The sequence below is a fragment of the Rutilus rutilus genome (genome assembly GCF_951802725.1).
Source record: "Rutilus rutilus genome assembly, chromosome: 20".
NCBI classification, from domain to species: domain Eukaryota; kingdom Metazoa; phylum Chordata; class Actinopteri; order Cypriniformes; family Leuciscidae; genus Rutilus; species Rutilus rutilus.
The window spans coordinates 9,428,535-9,447,565 of NC_140225.1; the positions used below are offsets into that span (position 1 = coordinate 9,428,535).

Here is a 19,031-nt window from a genome sequence, read left to right on the forward strand (position 1 = left end):
TTTTTAGGTTTTGAATGTTTTATTGCAAGTTTTACAAATATCACATATGGCTTACAAAATGACTTTAAATAATGTTTTCAAGTCATTGACTCAAAATCATCTAAACTGATCATTCTGGATTATCGATTCACATTCTAAGCATTCACTTTTTGCAATAAAAATAAAATTGCCTAGAAGTACAAAAAGCTATCTAGCCTTTCATGAAATACTGGACATGTACATTCGTAATGCATGCAGTAGGCATGCTCACTATCAGAATAAAAACACAAATGAACATCAAGGACCTTGGGTCAAAAATACTCCCGTTTAATTTATAGCTCCTCATTTTATTCTTGAGCAGGGAAAATTCAATTAATGTCTTTAAATGTAACGTCCTCATGATATCAACAATCTATATGATCAGATATTTAAAAACAGTCATGTTTAACAGTCAAAAATCATTCCCATAGTTTCAATCAGAGGAAGATGGTCATTTACATTTTGCTAGAATATAAAATCTGGAAAAAGGACTGTTTAGGAAATTGTGAGTTTATGTATATATGTTAATGTTTAGTGTGCAAGCTCATGAATATTTTAGCCTCAATAACCAAAAATGGAGTATTGCATTAAAGTAGGAGCAAAGTAGCCACAGTATCTAACCATACACCAGCCACATCCTGACCCACAATTCATCCTCAACAACTCTTGAGGTTCTTGAGTGATGCTGGAGTGCATGTGTGAATAAAAATGTCACAGGTCCAGCCGTGTGAAACGTAAACAGTTATCTGCATATCTTTAGCCTACAAAAGCCAGACTCAAAGTCCATTCTGTGGTCACTGGACAGGAATCTGTAAGCTCCACCCGCAGAGGGTGAGAGAGCCCAGGCACATCACAGTGAAAACACTCTCATTGGCCAGCTCTGAATTCTGACTGGTTAGAGTATCTACCGATCACTAAAGTGCAAGAATATACGGTCACTATTTGAGCTAATGACCATGTTTATATGACCAAAAGGGACTTTGTTATTGGTCATGAGAGAACAGTGCCTGGTTCAGCGATACAATCTGTTAAATGGGGCATGTCAGCATTCACATTGAGGTTTTGAGGGACGTGTCTTTGAGCTTTGTTCTCTCTCCACTTCTGTAAACTAGAAGAATAGTCTTGTGCCGAGAGTCTCTCCATTTTCTGTGCTCTCACCAGGTCAGATGGAAAGATAGTGTTACAAAATGCACGAAACAGGATCCTGAGACAAAGAAAGAGATGAAAAGACAACAGTGAAATATACAGTATCATCATGACATGAAGATGAAAACAATTCAACGGGCAACTATTTTCTATGTAGTTAAAAGTCATACAAGTACAGATCTTATCAAGTTGAATGGGGAAAGACTGAAAACTTGTTTGTCAAGATTACATTTAAATTAACATTTCTCAAATAATGCTGTCATTAATACTGCTTTTTCAGCTCTCATCACACTATACAATTTTAAGCATGCATGTTCAGGCCTTCTCTCTCTCTCTCATAAATAGGAAAAAACTAGGCATCTCAGAATTATTCTTTTTGTTGGAAGTGTATAAATACTCTACTTGACTTTTGCCCCGAATTGCTAGTTTCGATGCTAGTTGACCGAAAGTCAGAGACAGTTTGCAGATTTTGGGCGTATATTTCTAAATATAAAAGAGTAGCAGAGTCCATATCATAACTATAAAGATAATGTCACAGAGAAACGATATAATTGGAATCATGAATATAATGGAATATAATTAGAATAAAGAGAGCGCTATCGTTCGTTGGTGTGGAGTGGACGCTAATACAGTAATGTTGGTTAATGGTAAATTAATATTATATATTAAAAAAATGTTGTAAGTGTTTTACTTTGACTTTGAACCTGGACTTTAAAGTGGACTCAAACCTCTTTTTTAGTAGTGATATTTGTGATTCACATTACAATTACACTAGTGTTTAAGGAACCTGAGCAAATTAAATATAATATTAACTAATTATTATTAGTTTTAACCAATTATAAAAATTAAGACAGAATTTACTGTTGTAAATCACCATTGTCCTTTGAAATAAAATAAAGACATTTCATAATAATAATTATTTTATTTTATACTACAAGTTACAATACTAATATTTGTGTCTTAAATTCTTCACTTTTAACAATTCAAGTCCTCAAGCTTTTATTTTGGTGGAATACTGCTGAAATGCGGTAAACTTCTGTCCACAAAATTATGCGAATGTGTAAATAAAGAACTCCATTTGGGAAACCCTGTATGATGCCAAGTTTTTCTGTAACCATTTAAAAAGCCTGCAAGTGTGTGATGCCTAGTGTTTTAATGCTTTAAGTCATGTAGTGTATTTAAGCCTTTAACATAAAATCTTGGTAGTCAGGTAACTGGGTTTTGAATCAGTATTACAGTTTGTTATTGTGACTGGTAAGTGAATGAGCTAATTCAGGTATGTGTGTGTAATACCTGGGTAGCAGGGCCAGGACTGTGGTCAGTCCACATACTAAATAGTAGAGCGGCTCAGACATCATTTGTGTCTCAATGCCGTAGGGGTTTGTAGGAGAATTGCATGTCACACACGTAATGCTGAACAACAGGGTAAAGGCATAATAGAACAGGACACTGAAGAGCAGCAATGTAGCGTGTATCCACGTCTGCACAAAAAAAGAAAAACCACACAAGACCAGCATTAGCATAAGATACAGAGCCAGTCTTCCGTAAATAAAGACATAAATGATAGCAGAGTTATTCTTGTAACAAAATTTGCATACCATACCACTGTGCTGTTACTGTGGTGTTTTATGCAACATGTACTTTCTCTGTGCACGCTGAATGAGAAGGTGCTGAATGATTTGAGATAATGCTTAAAGAGATATTTGATCATTACTGTACAAATATGTGGAGCTGTATTTTGGACCAATAACATTTCACATGGGGGGTGGGGAAAATACTTCAGATTTACACTACCGGTCAAAAGTTTGAAGTTTTGAACTGGCTTTGAAAGAAGTCTTTTATGCTCACCCAGGCTGCATTTATTTAATCGAAAATAAAGTAAAAATACAATATACAATAACCGTTTTCTATTTATCCCTGTGATGGCAAAGCTGAATTTTCAGCATCATTACTCCAGTCTTCAGTGTCAGATGATCCTTCAGAAATCATTCTAATATGGTGATTTGCTGCTCAAGAAACATTTCTTATTATTATCAATATTAAAAACAGTTGTGCTGCTTAAAGGTACACTGTGAAGTCTTTAAGTATTTTTATTAGCTAAAATCAATGCTTTTATTCATAAATATGTCCTCATTAGTGTAAAATTACTTCTGCCAATGATCTGACTTATCCTGGTAAGCGAAGAATTTCTTATCTTTATTTACATTGGACCAGTAAGTCCAAGGAGGCTTCCATGTCGTTCCGCCATTTTGAAAAACTATAATTGCAGAGAGGGACAAAAAGCACTAGCCTCCCTCAATGCGTTTCCACAACGCGTTTTCGTTCAGAGCCAGCGTCACGTGACTGAAACCAGCTGGAACGGACAAGGAGATCAGTGAGAGGCGCTTGTCACTGCCCCGGAAAATTTGAAAGGCTGCACTGCACGGTACTTCATAATGAAGGATCATACTTAATGCGAGCCACAGGAGAAGCAATCCTCATCGCCAAAAAAGCAAAACATTTCATTTAAAAGGAAACGTGACCGGCGAATAAAAAAAAACAAGGGTAAATATTCGGATAGCTTTTCCCAGGTGGAAAGAGCTAATGAAGGAAAAAGACTTTGAAAGGGACGCTGAAGTTGCCTGCTTTCTTCTCGACAGGTAAGTTAATGTTACGGTCTAAATTAATGAAGCTTTTTTTCATTGCTTGGTTGTGTAATTCATTATATAGGCAGCATAACAGTAGAACATGTATAGTTAAACTGGATGAAGTGCTATTGGAAGACATGTTGTCATAGCTTCTAGTATAACGGCTACCGTAGTTGCAACACGCATTTGAAAAAGCGAGGCGCTAGAGAGCACTATTCGTTTGAATGCAAAATACAATTTCACCTCTAGATGGGAGAAATTCCTACACAGTGTACCTTTAATAAATGAATCCTTTGGGAAAGACACTTCTTTCAAACACATAAAAAAATTCTTAATTATTCCAAACCTTTGACTGGTAGTGTAGATTGTATTGTAATGCTTGGTGAGGACACAGTGTGGCATGGAATGCAATTACTATTCTAAAGATTTACTTTTTAAATTACACTGCATTATAGATGATAAATTTGCATTGAACAGCTGTGATTGGCTTACCACTGTGCGACTTTCTATGACTTGATGCAGGAGGATAATGAGGAGAGCGGAGCCATTGATTGGAGAGCCGAAGGAAAATACCCCAATATCAGACCCTGCATACGCCTTCATAGCATACAAAAACAATATGAATTATTATATGTGAGCACTGCTCTGAAAAGTATATTTGAATTGTATTGAACCTTTTAGACATTTAAATGTTTAATTATATTTCAAACATTCAATTTGTAACATTTAATAAAAGCTTTAATTTTTTTTTTCAGGCAAGGTTCGTTAAAAAAAAAAAGGGGGGGGGGGGGGTTCTATTTAAATGTGCATTTAAGATCTCAAGTGTCATTTGAGAACAATGCAAAAAAAACTCGGTACAAATGAGGAATACTCAGTAAAGTGAGAACTTCAGAATGACTTACAGAGTAAGGTATGAAGAAACACACTAGGCTTTGGTAAAACGCATCGAGAATGGTCAGCCAGAACGTTGATGGAAGATAGGCCTGAAAACACACATCACATAGCCACAAATAAGCCGTCATTATATTAATTCCATGTAAAACGCAATGCAAAACAGCTCATGAGCTGAACACAACAGAAAGGCAGAGTACAACAGAACGACGTGTGAGACAGGATGACCACCTGCGAGTTTTGTCCGGACTTATAGAGATCAGGCAGTTCTAGGAGTGTCTCGGCAGACACATCTTTGTCCAGCACTCCATATATGAGTGGAGGTATGGAGGTGAAGAGAAGGTTGAAGAAGATTAAAACCCACGAGTTGGTCATCGTGCTGCCTGAAAAGCCACAGACAAACTGGTACCAGAACAACAGGTTCACGTACATCTACATGAAAAAAGAAGAAAGAAGAGGAACAGGTCAGGACCGCATTTATTCATAAGATAAGAGGAACTGTGTAAATGTGTACATTACTCACCACATTCTTGTAGAAGAAATAGAGGATCATGTTAGCCAACCGTGTGTAGCACCAATGACCATGAACCAGAATTAGCTTTCTCAGGAACTTAAATCTTGAGATTGCAAAGTCACTGGACATCACCGCCTTTATGAAGGGAGAAGACATCATAAACATTGCAAGAGTGGGAAAGATCTGTTTTGTTAAATGAAGTACAAGGTTTTAACTATAATGTTAAATCAAATGTTTTTTCCCCTATACATAATATTTTACAATATTAATGTTTTAACAGTTTTTTTGGATAAAATAAATGCAGACTTGGTGAGCATATGAAAAATCATAACAATCCCAAACTATTGAAAAGTTGTGCAATTAGTCAGAATTCTACATAATTAGTCATACCGAATAATGCAAGTACATGTTTTGTTGCATTTAAGGAGTACCCAAACCCAACCCTGGTTTCTGCTTGTACCTGCATGCCCTCCTGGCCTGAGATGCCAATGCCAACATCTGCCATCTGAATCATACTGACATCATTGGCTCCATCACCTGAATATGAGCATCACACATTTTAATTCAAACAACATTCTACATGGACATTTAACCATATACCTTTCAATGTACTTACTCACCTATAGCCAGGGTCATGACCTTCAGCTTGTCTCTGACAAGCCGTACCACTAGGCTCTTCTGCAGGGGGGTGGATCTGCAGCATATGACTGAGCGACAGCAGCATGTGAGTTCCAGGAATGGCCCCTGTAGCTCCTTCTGCAGAGCATAGTCCAGCGTGCGCCCATCAATAACCAACACACAGTCAGAACTACAATCATCTTTAGACACGCCTCCATTTGTGACTTGTTTGATCTCAAGTTGTAACTCATGAAGTTGAGCCTCACAAGCCTCCTGAGGGAAAAAGCACACACATACAAAAAATGTAATTCAGATTTCAGTTTTATATACAGTGCAACATAAAGGACTGAACATATTGGCATCTACCTTTGTACTTTGTTGGCATTTTCACCCTAGCTTTTGCATTTTTTCTAACATAATATAATATAAAACCAGGGCTGTTTTATTTAAATTAATTACATGTACAAATTAATGGGAATTACCAAAACCAATATAGGCTGAAAAGCCAAGTCAATTAGTTCATGCACTTCCAGGGAATCAAACCTATGACCATGGCATTCTCAGCATGAAGCTCTACAGTTTGAGCAACAGGAATGCCTAGATGTTTGGAAAAGTCTAATATAAATAAACTATAGAAATATATTTTGGAATTTACTTACAAGTGTGCTTTAACTTATTGCATATTATACAAAACAAATATTAAATTGACAATAGTGAACAGTGCTATATATGTCATGTCATTTCACCATCGTCGCTTGGCGGCGGTTGGCTGTATGGATGAGAAAGTAATGACCAGAGTCTTCTGCCGTATGGCATGAAACAAGCCAGCTCCTGACAGACCAATCCATGTCGTGATATTATCCGGCAAGTCTTCCACAAATTCTGAAACCTTCCACTAAACCTGTCACGATGCTGCCTTTAATGGAATCGAATGATTGTCGCATTACCATAACCAAAATAGCGTAACTTGCGGGATTTAATGTGATTCAGCAATTCGCTTTTTGTTCTAGCCAATTTGTATACCTGCTCAATTGTCATCAGTTTTGTCCATGGAATTTGTAACAACTTTCTAATGCACTTGTTTTCAAAAGCCTAGATGTGCCTTTCTTCCTCTTTCTTCAATGTCCACTCCACACTTCACAACCGTATGTTGCAACTCGCCAAACCAGGACTTTCATCAAACGCAGTTTGGTGATAGTGCTTACTGATTTGTTCTTCCAAATATTCGTAAGCTTTAGCATCACCAGCTATTTATACCAGGGTGTAAATAGTCACTTTTTAATTTTTATTTTTTTTACCACCTCTACTTACCTTGCTGTCACAATTGGCCATCAGTAAGTGGTCTGTGGGTCTGAGGAGTTTGCAAGCAAAAGCAATATTGATAGCCGTCTCTTGTTTGTCCCCTGTGAGTACCCATACTTTAATCCCAGCTTCCTGCAGAGCCTCAATGGTCTCAGGCACCTCCTCTTGAAGGCGGTCTACTATACCAGTTGCCCCTGGAAACCAAGAAAGAATTAGGCTAGGACAACCAACACACAATATAATTTCAGGGCAATTTCATTTTTGTCTTCATTGTCTTAATGTCTCACCCAATAATGTGAGATTAGTTTCCAGTCTCTCAGCAGATTCAAGCAGAAGCTCTTCTCTGTTTTCAATGCTGGTTTCTGCATACTCATGTCTCTTCAACCAGGCTTTGTATTCCTGCTCTTCCATCACCTGTCAATCATATGCCAACAATTTTCTTCAAGCCTCAACCTCCATGCACAGGCATCTTAATGCAATCTACTGTCAGGTTACATTTGATGTGCTGTATGCAAATAGAAGATAATGAATGTTGCAAATAAGGGAAATGAAAGTGAAAGACATACTTTTTTAGCAACACAGAGAGTCCGCAGTCCCTCTCTTGCATACTGGTCCAGGTGTTTCTGCGTCCGTTCAATTACTTCCCTTGAGAAACCATCTTCAGCTGCACCCACATGCACACATAGTCAAAGCAAATGCTTGAGTATACACTCAACACTGGTGTGACAATATCGCATCCAAATTTCTGAAAAGTAGGACTACACAAAATGACAATATGGACTAGTGCATTTTTACAGTCTGTGATTACAATAAATACTCTAACTGAAAGAGCAACACTCTGTTCAGTCTGTAATCTACTAAACATACTCCAAACACTTAAGGGATCATGACTTCACATTTAAGACATTTTTTAAAGGTCTTAATTAACTGATGTTTGCTTGAGAGCCACGTCTTAAGAACGCTGTAATGCGTAAGACACTGCAAAAGTCGAAAACATCCATCTAGCGAATGTTAACATAGAAAAACAATGGAAAAGCAGTGAAGAGGAATGCAATAATGCCTGTGTGAATGGACCATTAGAGAGGTTTGATCTTTTGTACACTTTTGGGCCAACAGAAATTGGCCTTTTAAGCCTTGATACAGTATGTAAGCAGAAGCAATATGAGATGTTAAAGATGATCATATTGTTGATACTGCTAGGCGTAAACTTAACTCTAACTACCTTTACAGGTATGTGTTAAAAAGGGGGTTCACAAAGCGATCATCATATGAGGTGGACAAAAAGCCTTGAAACTCCTGGATTAGTCCACCATCATGGCCATGGATGAGAAGAATACATCCATGGCTAAACAATAACTACTGTCTCTTAAAACAGCATGAAAGTGGAAGCAGGGGCCTATATATAAAATCTATATTAATTAAAAGTAACTCTCTGCACACTTAATGAACTTAATGTTGCATGTGTATTTTTTTGGCTTTTGGTTCTATAAGTTTCATTCTTTAAATATAACTTTGACATTACACAATTTTTGTGGCAGTCTAAAAACCTGACAGTAGTGATTCTCAACAAACTAAGCCCAACAGCCAACTTTACAATATTTGAAGCGTTTTTGGGACGGTGTAAACCAGAGGTCACGTTACCACATACCTTCTTCAGCCAGCTCCATAATGACGTTATCAGCTCCTTTAGTGTAAACCACCACGTCTCCAGTGAGGGGATGGCGCACCACCACAGACATTCTCTTGCGGGCAGAATGAAATGGCAGTACATGTAGCAGAGGGATGGACAGTGGCCCTGTGCCTGGAACAGCCACGAGGACTTGCTCTGGGGACCGGCCCAGCAGAGTACACCCATAAGCCTTTGCTGCTTGCACCAATGCCGCCTCATCTGGGCTCTCTGCCTCGTACAGCAACGCTTCTTCCTCATCATCACTCTCAGTCTCATCAGCAGAGTTATCTTTAGCCTTCTGTATGTCGTCCACATCCTCGCCCCACGCCCCAATGGGCAACAGCGCAGGAGTGACAGGTGTGGACGGAGTGCTTGAAGGGGTGCCAGAAGGTGTGATGGGGGACTGTAGCATTTTGATGGGTGTTTGAGGGTTGCTGTTAGGGAAGTAGGAAGCCGAACGACCCCGGGCGAAGAGTTTCTTGGTTAGGCTGGGAGGACTGTCCGTGTTTTGACTTGGTGAATAGGGAAAGCGGGGTAGACTTAGCTTCTGAAACATGGCCTTCATCTCCTCTAGAGAGCGCAGGGGTGTGCGAACCACAGGCATCTGAACCTGACATTACATTAACAGATTCAAAAACACACAAAGAAATGCACATATAAGAAGTATAATTTTTTGCAAGTCACAAGCAGGCACTGAATATCAATTTATGTAATATTTTGGCTAATTTGATTATGATTTCAGCAATGAAAAATTTGTGTAGAATTTTTAGCACAGTTTGAACCATGTTTGAGGTTAATTTAGTTTTGACAGTGGCCTAAAAATTGACTGGCTTACTGGGAAAAGCCCTGGGCCTAAATCCATCACTTAGGCCAGTCTGTTCCTGCATCCATTAAAAACGGGCACAGATTAAGATCAGTCTTAGAAAATCATTGTTTACTCTGCTCTAATGGTTACAACATACTTCATATGTGCATATTCAACCTAGCTGATTGAACTACATATTATCAAAATTGACTAATTGTTTAAAATTAAAAAAGTATAAGCAGGTTTCGGGTTTTCGGGTATACCTGACACCATCGGACCAATTTCTTATGGGCTGGACAAATTTTTAAGGTGTGGTCACATTTATAGCTGTTAATTAGTTAAGTCTTGGATCATACCACGTGTCTTGGCTGAGTGGGTGAGGAAACTACTACGGTGTTGCAGACAGTGAGGGCGAGAAAGAAGTCTAGGATGTGAGAGATTTCAGTAGCTTCTTGTTGGATAGGGGAACGCATGGGAGATGACAGTGTGCTCAGCTTCACATGAAGCTGAGGGTCTGGAACAACAGCACACTCCTAGAGAAAAAATTATTTATGATTTATTTACTTATGACAATAAATACTTGAAGTGCATGTTACAGTGTGTTACTGTTAAAGTAATAGATGACTAATACAGGGAGTAAAGAAATAAAGTAATCAAGACAAGGAAAAGTAAGATAAGATTTCTCACTATGGTGCTGCTGAAGGCTCCGGGTGTGTGTCTGCGGAGCGTGTCGTGGACTGAGTGCGTGTCAGACTCTGCAGTGAGGGTATTGAGGGACACTGAACTCCGGTTGCAGCTGAGCGATTTACAGCTCAGAGACTTCCTGCTAGCACGTGACCTCAGGGTTAGAGAGTGATCTGCATCGCCACAGCCCTGCGCCTCATACTGTTCCAGAGAAATCGCTGAGGAGAAAAACACAAACATGATCAAGACCATGACGATAGCTACATATTTTCACGCATAAACACCTATTTATACTTTAGATAAAATGTGTTTGTGTTATACATACATATATATATATATATATATATATATATATATATATATATATATATATATATGTATATATGTAGTTGTCTTACAAATCTAATTAGCTGTTGCGCAATTTTTTATTTATTTAATTATGTTAATATACATAATGTACAATATAATATCATTTAACCTACAGGACAGACAACTGTTATGACCACGGATGACGATCAAAGGACAACGTTTCAGAACAACAGAATAACTAGAGTCTCTAGGTGTGGAAAGGTCTGCAAAGGCAATAGGGGTCTGAAGATACACCAGAGTAGGATGGGCTGTTTAAGACACAGTAGTGTGCAAAGCACAGGGCAACCTGATGAGACAGAGGAGAGGCAGGGTCAGGTGTCCGACCATAGCACCCAGAATCTCCAGGCACACAACGAAGGGGTCAGCATTCCCTCAAGTACCAACAATGTATCAGACGACCAGCAACATCAAGAGAGGCAAGCCCGGCAGGAAACAGGTCAGCAAGTTCGGGCCAATGAGGAAGAGGAAAAGAGGAAAAAGCTAGTGCTGTGGCCAACAGCAGCAGCCAGGAAAGACTGGGAGTCTTTCGACAGGGAAATAGACCAAGTCCTGGAGTCTGTCCTCGCTGGTGACACTGGGAGGAAGATGAAGGCAATGTCCACTATCATCTGGAACACGGGAGCAGAGCACTTTGGGATGGAGCAGAGACAGAACAAAGGCCCGCAGCATGCTGGAGAGAACAGGCGCTCAAGGGAAATTGAAAAAGGCGACTTGAGAAGACTGAAGAAGACTTTTTTTCGGCAGGCTCCTGAAGACGAAAAAACCTGCCCTTAAAGAGATGCGAGATAACGTGAGGGAGCGCATAAAGACCTTGCGCTGAGCGGAGTGCCAGCGAAGGGATAGAAGGAGGCGGGAAAAGGAGAGGGTCAAGTTCACAAAAAACAAATAAATATAAACAAAAAGAAATATCTTAATATGAATCAATTTATGAATATCTTAAGTTAGCATGTTAAGTCTGACAGCCTAAAAAAAAACATTCAGGAAAATCATCAGATCAAAAATAAGCAAGTCAATCGATTTAAAACTTTAATTAAATTTTTTTTATCCTTATAAACAGCATACCCAAAGAATCAATCAGGCGTATTTGAAGGCTGTTTTGAAGTAAACTGACCATTCTCATGGTGAGGGTACTCGGTTCCTGCCACAGTGCAGCGGCGGAACAGCATGCGGTTCTCTGTGAGGGTTCCCGTCTTGTCAGAGAACAGGTACTGGATCTGTCCAAGATCTTCTGTGATGTTTAACGCTCGGCACTGCACTCCTGTGTCCAGTACTGGGTTATACAGATTTAAATCATTCTGAATAAAATATATCTGTCCCAGCTTCACAATCTCTATCGACACATAGAGGGAGATGGGAATCAGCACCTACAACACACAAAAAAAAGAAAGAAGAGGAGGACAGCAATGTCAGGTACATAGACAAATAAGATTGGTTATATGCTTACTGAAGTATGTAACTGAAAACCTGATTCATGAACTGTAAAGGATAGGCCTGATATACTATAATATCATTGTACATGTAAAAATTTTAAAGGTTAAAAACTTTTTTATAAAGAAATGACAAAAAATAAGGCAACAGAATACGGAATTTATGCGAACCAGATTTTAACCTGCATCAAACTATCATAACATTTGACATACTCAAATTTTCTGACGATTTAGCAAAAGCATTACCATTAGATAATAACTGGATTAGATATGACATGCATGTATCCGCTCACTGTCACTCACCTGCAGAACAATGATCATAGTCCAAAACAAGTAAAAGGCAGCGAGCGCAGGGTGCGTGTCATCAGGAATCATGAAAATAGTATTCTGTAGTCCACTCAACCAAACACCATGACCTACATATCACAATCATATTTTTACTAAACCCACAAAAATAACACTAAGCGTGTACTGGAGCTGCATAATTAAAGTCTCATTTTGTTACAGACTGTAATTTATTATTTGTCATTGAATCATTCACTCAAGAGATTACATTGTCATGAAACAAGTGAAGTCTTTATGAATGAGTCATTGAATCATTCAATCAAACTTAATTATTATTTTTTTTTAAATAGACTGCTGTTATTAACATTTAGCTGAATCTCTAATAAATTACATTAAAATGTAATATTGTTTAGCTGCCTAATCAGAATCGTAGGTGAATCGTGATCTCTATTTTAAACAAAACTATCAAGGAGACATTTAGACAACCTCGAGCGAGTACAAATGTGTACCAGATGTCGTTTGTGCCAACTACCATTAGAATTTTAAATGTTGAGAAGATATGAATAGGAGTAGGGGTGGATATGTATGCATAGATTGTGTATGTACATATGGGAATGTTATTGTTTTAATTGTTTTATAGTTTTTATGTATATTGTTATGTTGTGTTGTGTTGGTGTACCTGTGTGTGGTGTATAGTGAAGCCAAAGACAAATTTCCACTTGAGGACAATAAAGGAACTAAACTTAACTAAATCATAATTTTCAATTTATCTAGAATCGTGCAGCTCTACCTAGTACTTAATAGTTTAAATGCTGACACAAATACACCAATGACCATAATACTGACCTACAGCAGAGATAAGGCACATAAGTAGCAGTAGTGCGACACTCCAGAGGACGTCCACGTTGAGTCTGCGCTCCAGTTTACTTCGTTTGTAGCGCGGCCCACTGTTATTCTGCATCGCTTTTGTCTCGTGACCTGTATACAATCACACACACAAGCTCTTTATCTTTCTACAATCTCATCATATCTTTTAATGTAAAGCTCTTTATCTTTCTACAATCTCATCATATCTTTTGATGTGAAAGTGACCTGCATAGACTACAATGCCAATCACAGTCTCCGTGTTCCTCACAGTGCAGCTCCTCAGGAGCAGGTTTTCACTATGGAGTCCAACCCGTCCTTTACCAGGATGCTCCCTGTGTACATACAAAAATTAAAAAAAATCTTTAAAATGCCTTGTTTATCATTTACAGAAGCAGTTTACTGCTTACTCACATGAAGCCTCTGAACCGTCTCAGGTCATTGTTGGGATTTTCACACTCAATGCGACTGCTGTAGTTTTCTGGAATAAATTCAGATCCCTAAAGGAAGATCACATTCACACATTTTTTAAACACACTGTTCAGAGAGGTTTTTATGCCAAACAATTTAATAATGTTTTCTTTTAAGAATTTCAGCATTTCAGAGACTTTTTTTCTTAGCAATGATGGTTACACACTACTTTATGCCCCACAAAAAAGTATTTTAATTTAGAAATTCAGAGCACATTAGATGATGTGATTTAAAGTAATTGTCTACAGTAGAGGCCAAAAGTGATGTCCAGAGGCAATATTTGTTTTTAAAAACCCTAAAAGTTCTATTAAACCATCAAAATTTGAGAAAACTATTTTAAATATATATTTTTTAATATTTAAAAAAATGAATAACAAAACAATAAATTATTTGGCAAAAAAGGCAAACTACAGCCACAGGTTTTATTTGACCATGCAAAAAAAGAATGTATAGAAAAACAAAAAGCTCACAGGAAAAAGCATACACTGACTACAACATAATCAGTTATTCATATTTCATTGATTCTCTCTTGTTTTTCCATGTGTTCATAATTTCTTTGTATGACAGCCTGGCCAAAAATTATGTCCACACAACTTGCCATGTTTCATTGCGTTATCAAAAATAAAACAATTGACTCCAAGCACGACTACGCAACATGCTTATAAAATTATATTATTTTAATAACATTTGGACAAAGGGTGAAGATTTTCCAAGGCCGAACATCACTTTAGGCCACTTTTGTATATATGAAATGCATTTTATTTATTTTAAAAAGCTTTATGGATTTCAATAAATAAAAAAATTACCTTTATACATTGTTTTTGCAATGTGGAATTAATCTATTTTCTGTGAATTGCGAGATTTCCGATTTATTAGCCGCTACAAAGTGCAGTAAACAATAAAACTATTTGTGCTACAAACCAGTGTTTATAATTATGAGAATACATTAAAATAATATGGAAAGAAATACCAGTTTGAAATATCAAGCAGCATAACAAGCTGTTTTGTACAGCTAAAAATGACTGGAAGCGGATTGCTCGGGAAGACACACACATTCAATTTACAAATGGCCGAGTCCGCTCTTACGTTAAAGATAGGGTGGAAAAATACAGCAAACCATATTTTACCTCATATATTTATGGAGAACTAACAAAAACAATGGTGATGAAGATGACAATGAAATGCATAGGCACACACCTGTTGTGGCAGGTCACGGACCACCTGCCTCTGTTTGAGGTTGGTTTCTCCATCCAGGTTGGCAGTCTCGATGTGGCACACTCCATTAGAGTCAGATGAGTGCAGCAGCACCATGTCAGCAGGAATGATCTCATTACAGCAGAGACGGACCAGATCACCAACACACACCTCTGCCCAACGGCGTTCAACATACTGCAGATGCTTCCTTCAATACAAACACACACTTTAAATGCTTTATTTGGATTCACTATTAATATTGGATAAACACAACAGAAGACACAAATGAAGAAAGGCACTTTTCTAGAATAATTGAAACAGAGCGGTAATTCACTAATTGTTTTGTTTTCAACACTCATTATCAAACATGCAGTTCAAACACCAGGTTTGGTGAAATAAAATATTAGACAAACTATTAAAGTGATTAAATGATAAAAATCAGTCTACTTTAACAGTCGGATGACTATGGAATCTCCTTGGGGTTTTTTTCAGAGCAGACTGCAGTCTATTAATACAGAATTAAAGACAGACAATCATAACTACATGTTCAATTTTTTACATTTTGTTAAAACATTTGGATTGGTATCAAAATATAAGATGTGGAATATTGATTGTTTTGTGCATGGCTGTACAATTTATATATATATATATATATATGTGTGTGTGTTAAATGACATCATGTTAACCACTGACTCTGGGCAGTCTATGGCTCTGGTTCTGTTAGACCTCAGTTCTGCCTTTGATTTAGTCAACCATGATATTCTTAAATCACGTCTTGAAACATGTGTTGGTCTTCGTGGCACAGTATTACAGTGGTTTCAGTCATATCTCTCTGACAGGAGGTATGTTGTCAATATTGGACAGTGGACACCATTCCTCCTCTGAAATAACCTTAAATTCTGGTGTTCCCCAGGGTTCAATTCTGGGTCCTGTACTGTTTTCCCTTTATATGCTTCCACTAGGGTCTACTTTTAACAAGTATGGGGTCTCTTTTCATTTGTATGCAGATGACACCCAAATTTATATCCCTTTGAAGCGTGATGATAAGCAGGCCTTAAAGCCTATTATGGATTGTTTGGAAGAACTAAAACTCTGGCTTGCGACTAACTTCCTGAGCCTTAATGAGAGTAAAACCGAATTTATTGTGTTTGGTTCAAACCAACACTATGTACATGATTTTGAATTTGCATCTTTGTCACTTTATAGTACTACATGTGTCAGAAACTTGGGTGTTTGGTTTGATATTAATCTTAAATTCGATAAGCAGATAAGTACTGTGGTTAAGTCGTGTTTTTATCATCTTCGTCTTCTGTCAAAGGTGAAGCCATTTCTTTCCCTTAAGAAATTCGAAACGGTTATACATGCTTTCGTTACATCTCGACTGGACTACTGTAATTCATTGTATATCGGTGCTCCACAGGCTTGTGTTTCACGTCTACAGTTAGTTTAGAACGCAGCAGCTCGGCTTCTTTATGGAAAACGTAAATATGATTGTCACGCCGGTCTTGATCTCACTACATTGGCTGCCGGTCAAATATAGAATTGATTTTAAAATTCTATTGTTTGTTTTTAAATCTATTCATAATGAGGCACCACAGTACTTGTCAGATCTGCTACATCCCTTACACTCAGTCAAGGTCACTTAGATCTACTAATTCTGGACTATTGCAAGTTCCCAGGACAAGACAAAAAAATAGAGGTGATCGTGCCTTTTCTGTCATCGGCCCTAAACTATGGAATAGTCTCCCGGTTCATATCAGAACTGCCCCAACTTTATCTACTTTTAAGTCTACTCTTAAGACTCATTTATTTTCTTAGGCGTTTAATATATCTTGACATCCTGTTTTATGACTTAACTTTCGTGTGTTACACCTATTTTACAGCTTGTGTTTCATTTTTAGATTATTATCATTGATTGGCTGACTGTAAATTACATATAGTACTCTGCTGCTTATTTAAAATGTTTAAATTATTTCATTATACAAAATAAGCAAGAAAGACAATAAACTATTACAGTTATGTAGGAAATTGGCTTCCAGAAATAACAAATGCATATATACAGTTTAGTGCGTCTGCAGAATCACTGCAGAATACAGTATTCCAGAAAGACATGTAAAATGTGTTTATTATTAGTTAAAACAGCCCACTCAGTATTGATGGCTCTGAAAACCATTCTGGCTGGTGGTATTATTGACTATCTGCAGAACCATTGTGAAACAAACCTACAACAAGAAGTATTTAATATATACCTGCAGAATGACAAAAACATATATGCTGTACAGTATATGCATTTCCAATGATGCTTTGTTTCTGTACACTGATGTGCCATATGATTTAAGCACAAAGCATATTCAACATTACTGTTTTATTCCTATTAAAATAAACACACCAGCCTCAATGCCATAGTAATCAAGTAAGCCCTGCGCTTCATTGTCACCCACAGCAACAGCTCCAGAACAGAAAAACAAATATGACCCCTGTGGCAAGGCGATCACATGGGAACCTTTTTACACTGAGCAGCATTAACAGCTTAGCTAGAACCAAATGTCAGATAACACAACGCTTTGGTACAATATTTATCAGAACATTAGTGCAAGAAGGCAAAATATAAACACTAAAGTCAGCTGTCTGTGAATGGCAACTGTGTACAGGATCAACATGACTACACAGTATAATAGAGTATATTATATGTATAGTATTAACCCTTAATTAAAATACATTCTGAAATGCAGAATATCAAAGCTTAAAATAAACCTTTAATCAAGAGATATTAATTTAAATTTATAAAATAAAACAGATCAATAATAACTATACTTCAAGCTAACCATTAACTAAGAGCTGCACTAATAAAAAAAATGACGTACGTGGGTTATAGCACAGGACACAGGATGGAAACAGACATGTAACTGCAATTTACAGCAGATTAGAAGACACATTGTAGCTGTGACACTTCAACATGCAAATCCAAATGGCTGTATTTGGAGAAACCAAAGTTTGTTGCATTTGACAGTGACACATCCACTGAAGATATTAAGCCACACCTCTGTGAAGAACAACTGTTTGAAGAACAAGCCAGTGTTAGGATCAAGAAACTGTCAAAAGTAAAATATCTGGGTCAAGTCACCTCACAGCTAGATTAAATAATACCTTACTACATGGCAAACATACTGTTGAAAAACAAAAAAAGCATATATATATATATTGAATACATATTATGCGCTATGCCATGATCCACTGATAGCAGATATCAGCCGCCTAACCAAATAGGTTAAAGTACAAACTGACGTACTTTACAGTTATAGATAGTGTGTATTACGTGTATATTTTCAATTCTGACGTTAAGAATGTTTCATGCTTTTACCTGTCATACACATCACATAAGCATTTATTGACCTTTTGGTCAGACATCCTCCGCCGTTGGTCCTCCCAAAGGTCTTTACCAGCAGTTATGGACATCACAAAGACAATAGGAATGACGGAGATCTCCGGCTGGAACGCGTTTACAATAGGCACAAAGTTCAATGCAGTCAAGATGATGAAGTATACATTGGCAAAACGATGAAGTTGCTCGAAAAGATTCTTGGGGACGAAGGACAGGAAGGTGTACTTAGTCGTCCGGACCTTATTCCTGCAGTACGACTGCTGTAATTCCTTTACCTCTTCATCTTCAGTCCAACTTGGCATGACAAGCCTTCTGTTTTTGGTCAGATCTTTTGCCATGACACCTTGATCTAGGTCTAACGACTGAATCATGGCAGCTTGACTCCTCTGCTCCGGGAAGACAGTCTGTAAGAATGGTCCAGCCAATTCAGGTAGTTTCTCTATCCCCAGCATGTCCAACAGGTCTCACCATCACTAGTTAAATTCATGTTTCATGATTCTGTCCAAGTAAAGATCATCATGTGCAAGATCTGACACCTAAGACGTGAGAAGTGCCCTTCAAAACCTTTGTCTCAACAGTAGTGTGTGGTTCAGAAACCTGTAATGATCTATAACATATAGACCGGGCCGCTCCTTATCCAGGAAACACTCCCAGGCATCATAAACAAACTAGACGTAGAGCTTTTTATGACTCCGAGGCAGTTTTCAGACCGAAAAACCGAGGGCTGGTAAATAAGCAACACGTTTGCAGTGTGACGTTTATCTC

At 37.8% G+C, this 19,031-nt stretch overlaps 1 protein-coding gene across 1 annotated transcript in view; it reads right to left on the reverse strand.

Annotated features, from left to right (window-relative positions):
- The window catches only part of atp10d (ATPase phospholipid transporting 10D), a 25,624-nt gene continuing 6,593 nt past the window's right edge, over positions 1-19,031 (reverse strand). Inside the window, exons 4-23 of the mRNA XM_084391016.1 lie at positions 14,888-15,092; positions 13,634-13,719; positions 13,448-13,554; positions 13,202-13,333; positions 12,374-12,486; positions 11,755-12,007; positions 10,278-10,492; positions 9,947-10,123; positions 8,765-9,395; positions 7,683-7,780; positions 7,404-7,530; positions 7,126-7,310; positions 5,817-6,087; positions 5,657-5,733; positions 5,206-5,331; positions 4,914-5,114; positions 4,694-4,774; positions 4,284-4,388; positions 2,458-2,645; positions 1-1,222 (exon numbers count right to left, since the gene is read on the reverse strand). Coding sequence (XP_084247142.1) covers positions 1,009-1,222; positions 2,458-2,645; positions 4,284-4,388; positions 4,694-4,774; positions 4,914-5,114; positions 5,206-5,331; positions 5,657-5,733; positions 5,817-6,087; positions 7,126-7,310; positions 7,404-7,530; positions 7,683-7,780; positions 8,765-9,395; positions 9,947-10,123; positions 10,278-10,492; positions 11,755-12,007; positions 12,374-12,486; positions 13,202-13,333; positions 13,448-13,554; positions 13,634-13,719; positions 14,888-15,092 — 3,592 coding nt within the window. The 3' untranslated portion in view covers positions 1-1,008. The remainder of the gene's footprint in view (positions 1,223-2,457; positions 2,646-4,283; positions 4,389-4,693; positions 4,775-4,913; positions 5,115-5,205; positions 5,332-5,656; positions 5,734-5,816; positions 6,088-7,125; positions 7,311-7,403; positions 7,531-7,682; positions 7,781-8,764; positions 9,396-9,946; positions 10,124-10,277; positions 10,493-11,754; positions 12,008-12,373; positions 12,487-13,201; positions 13,334-13,447; positions 13,555-13,633; positions 13,720-14,887; positions 15,093-19,031) is intronic.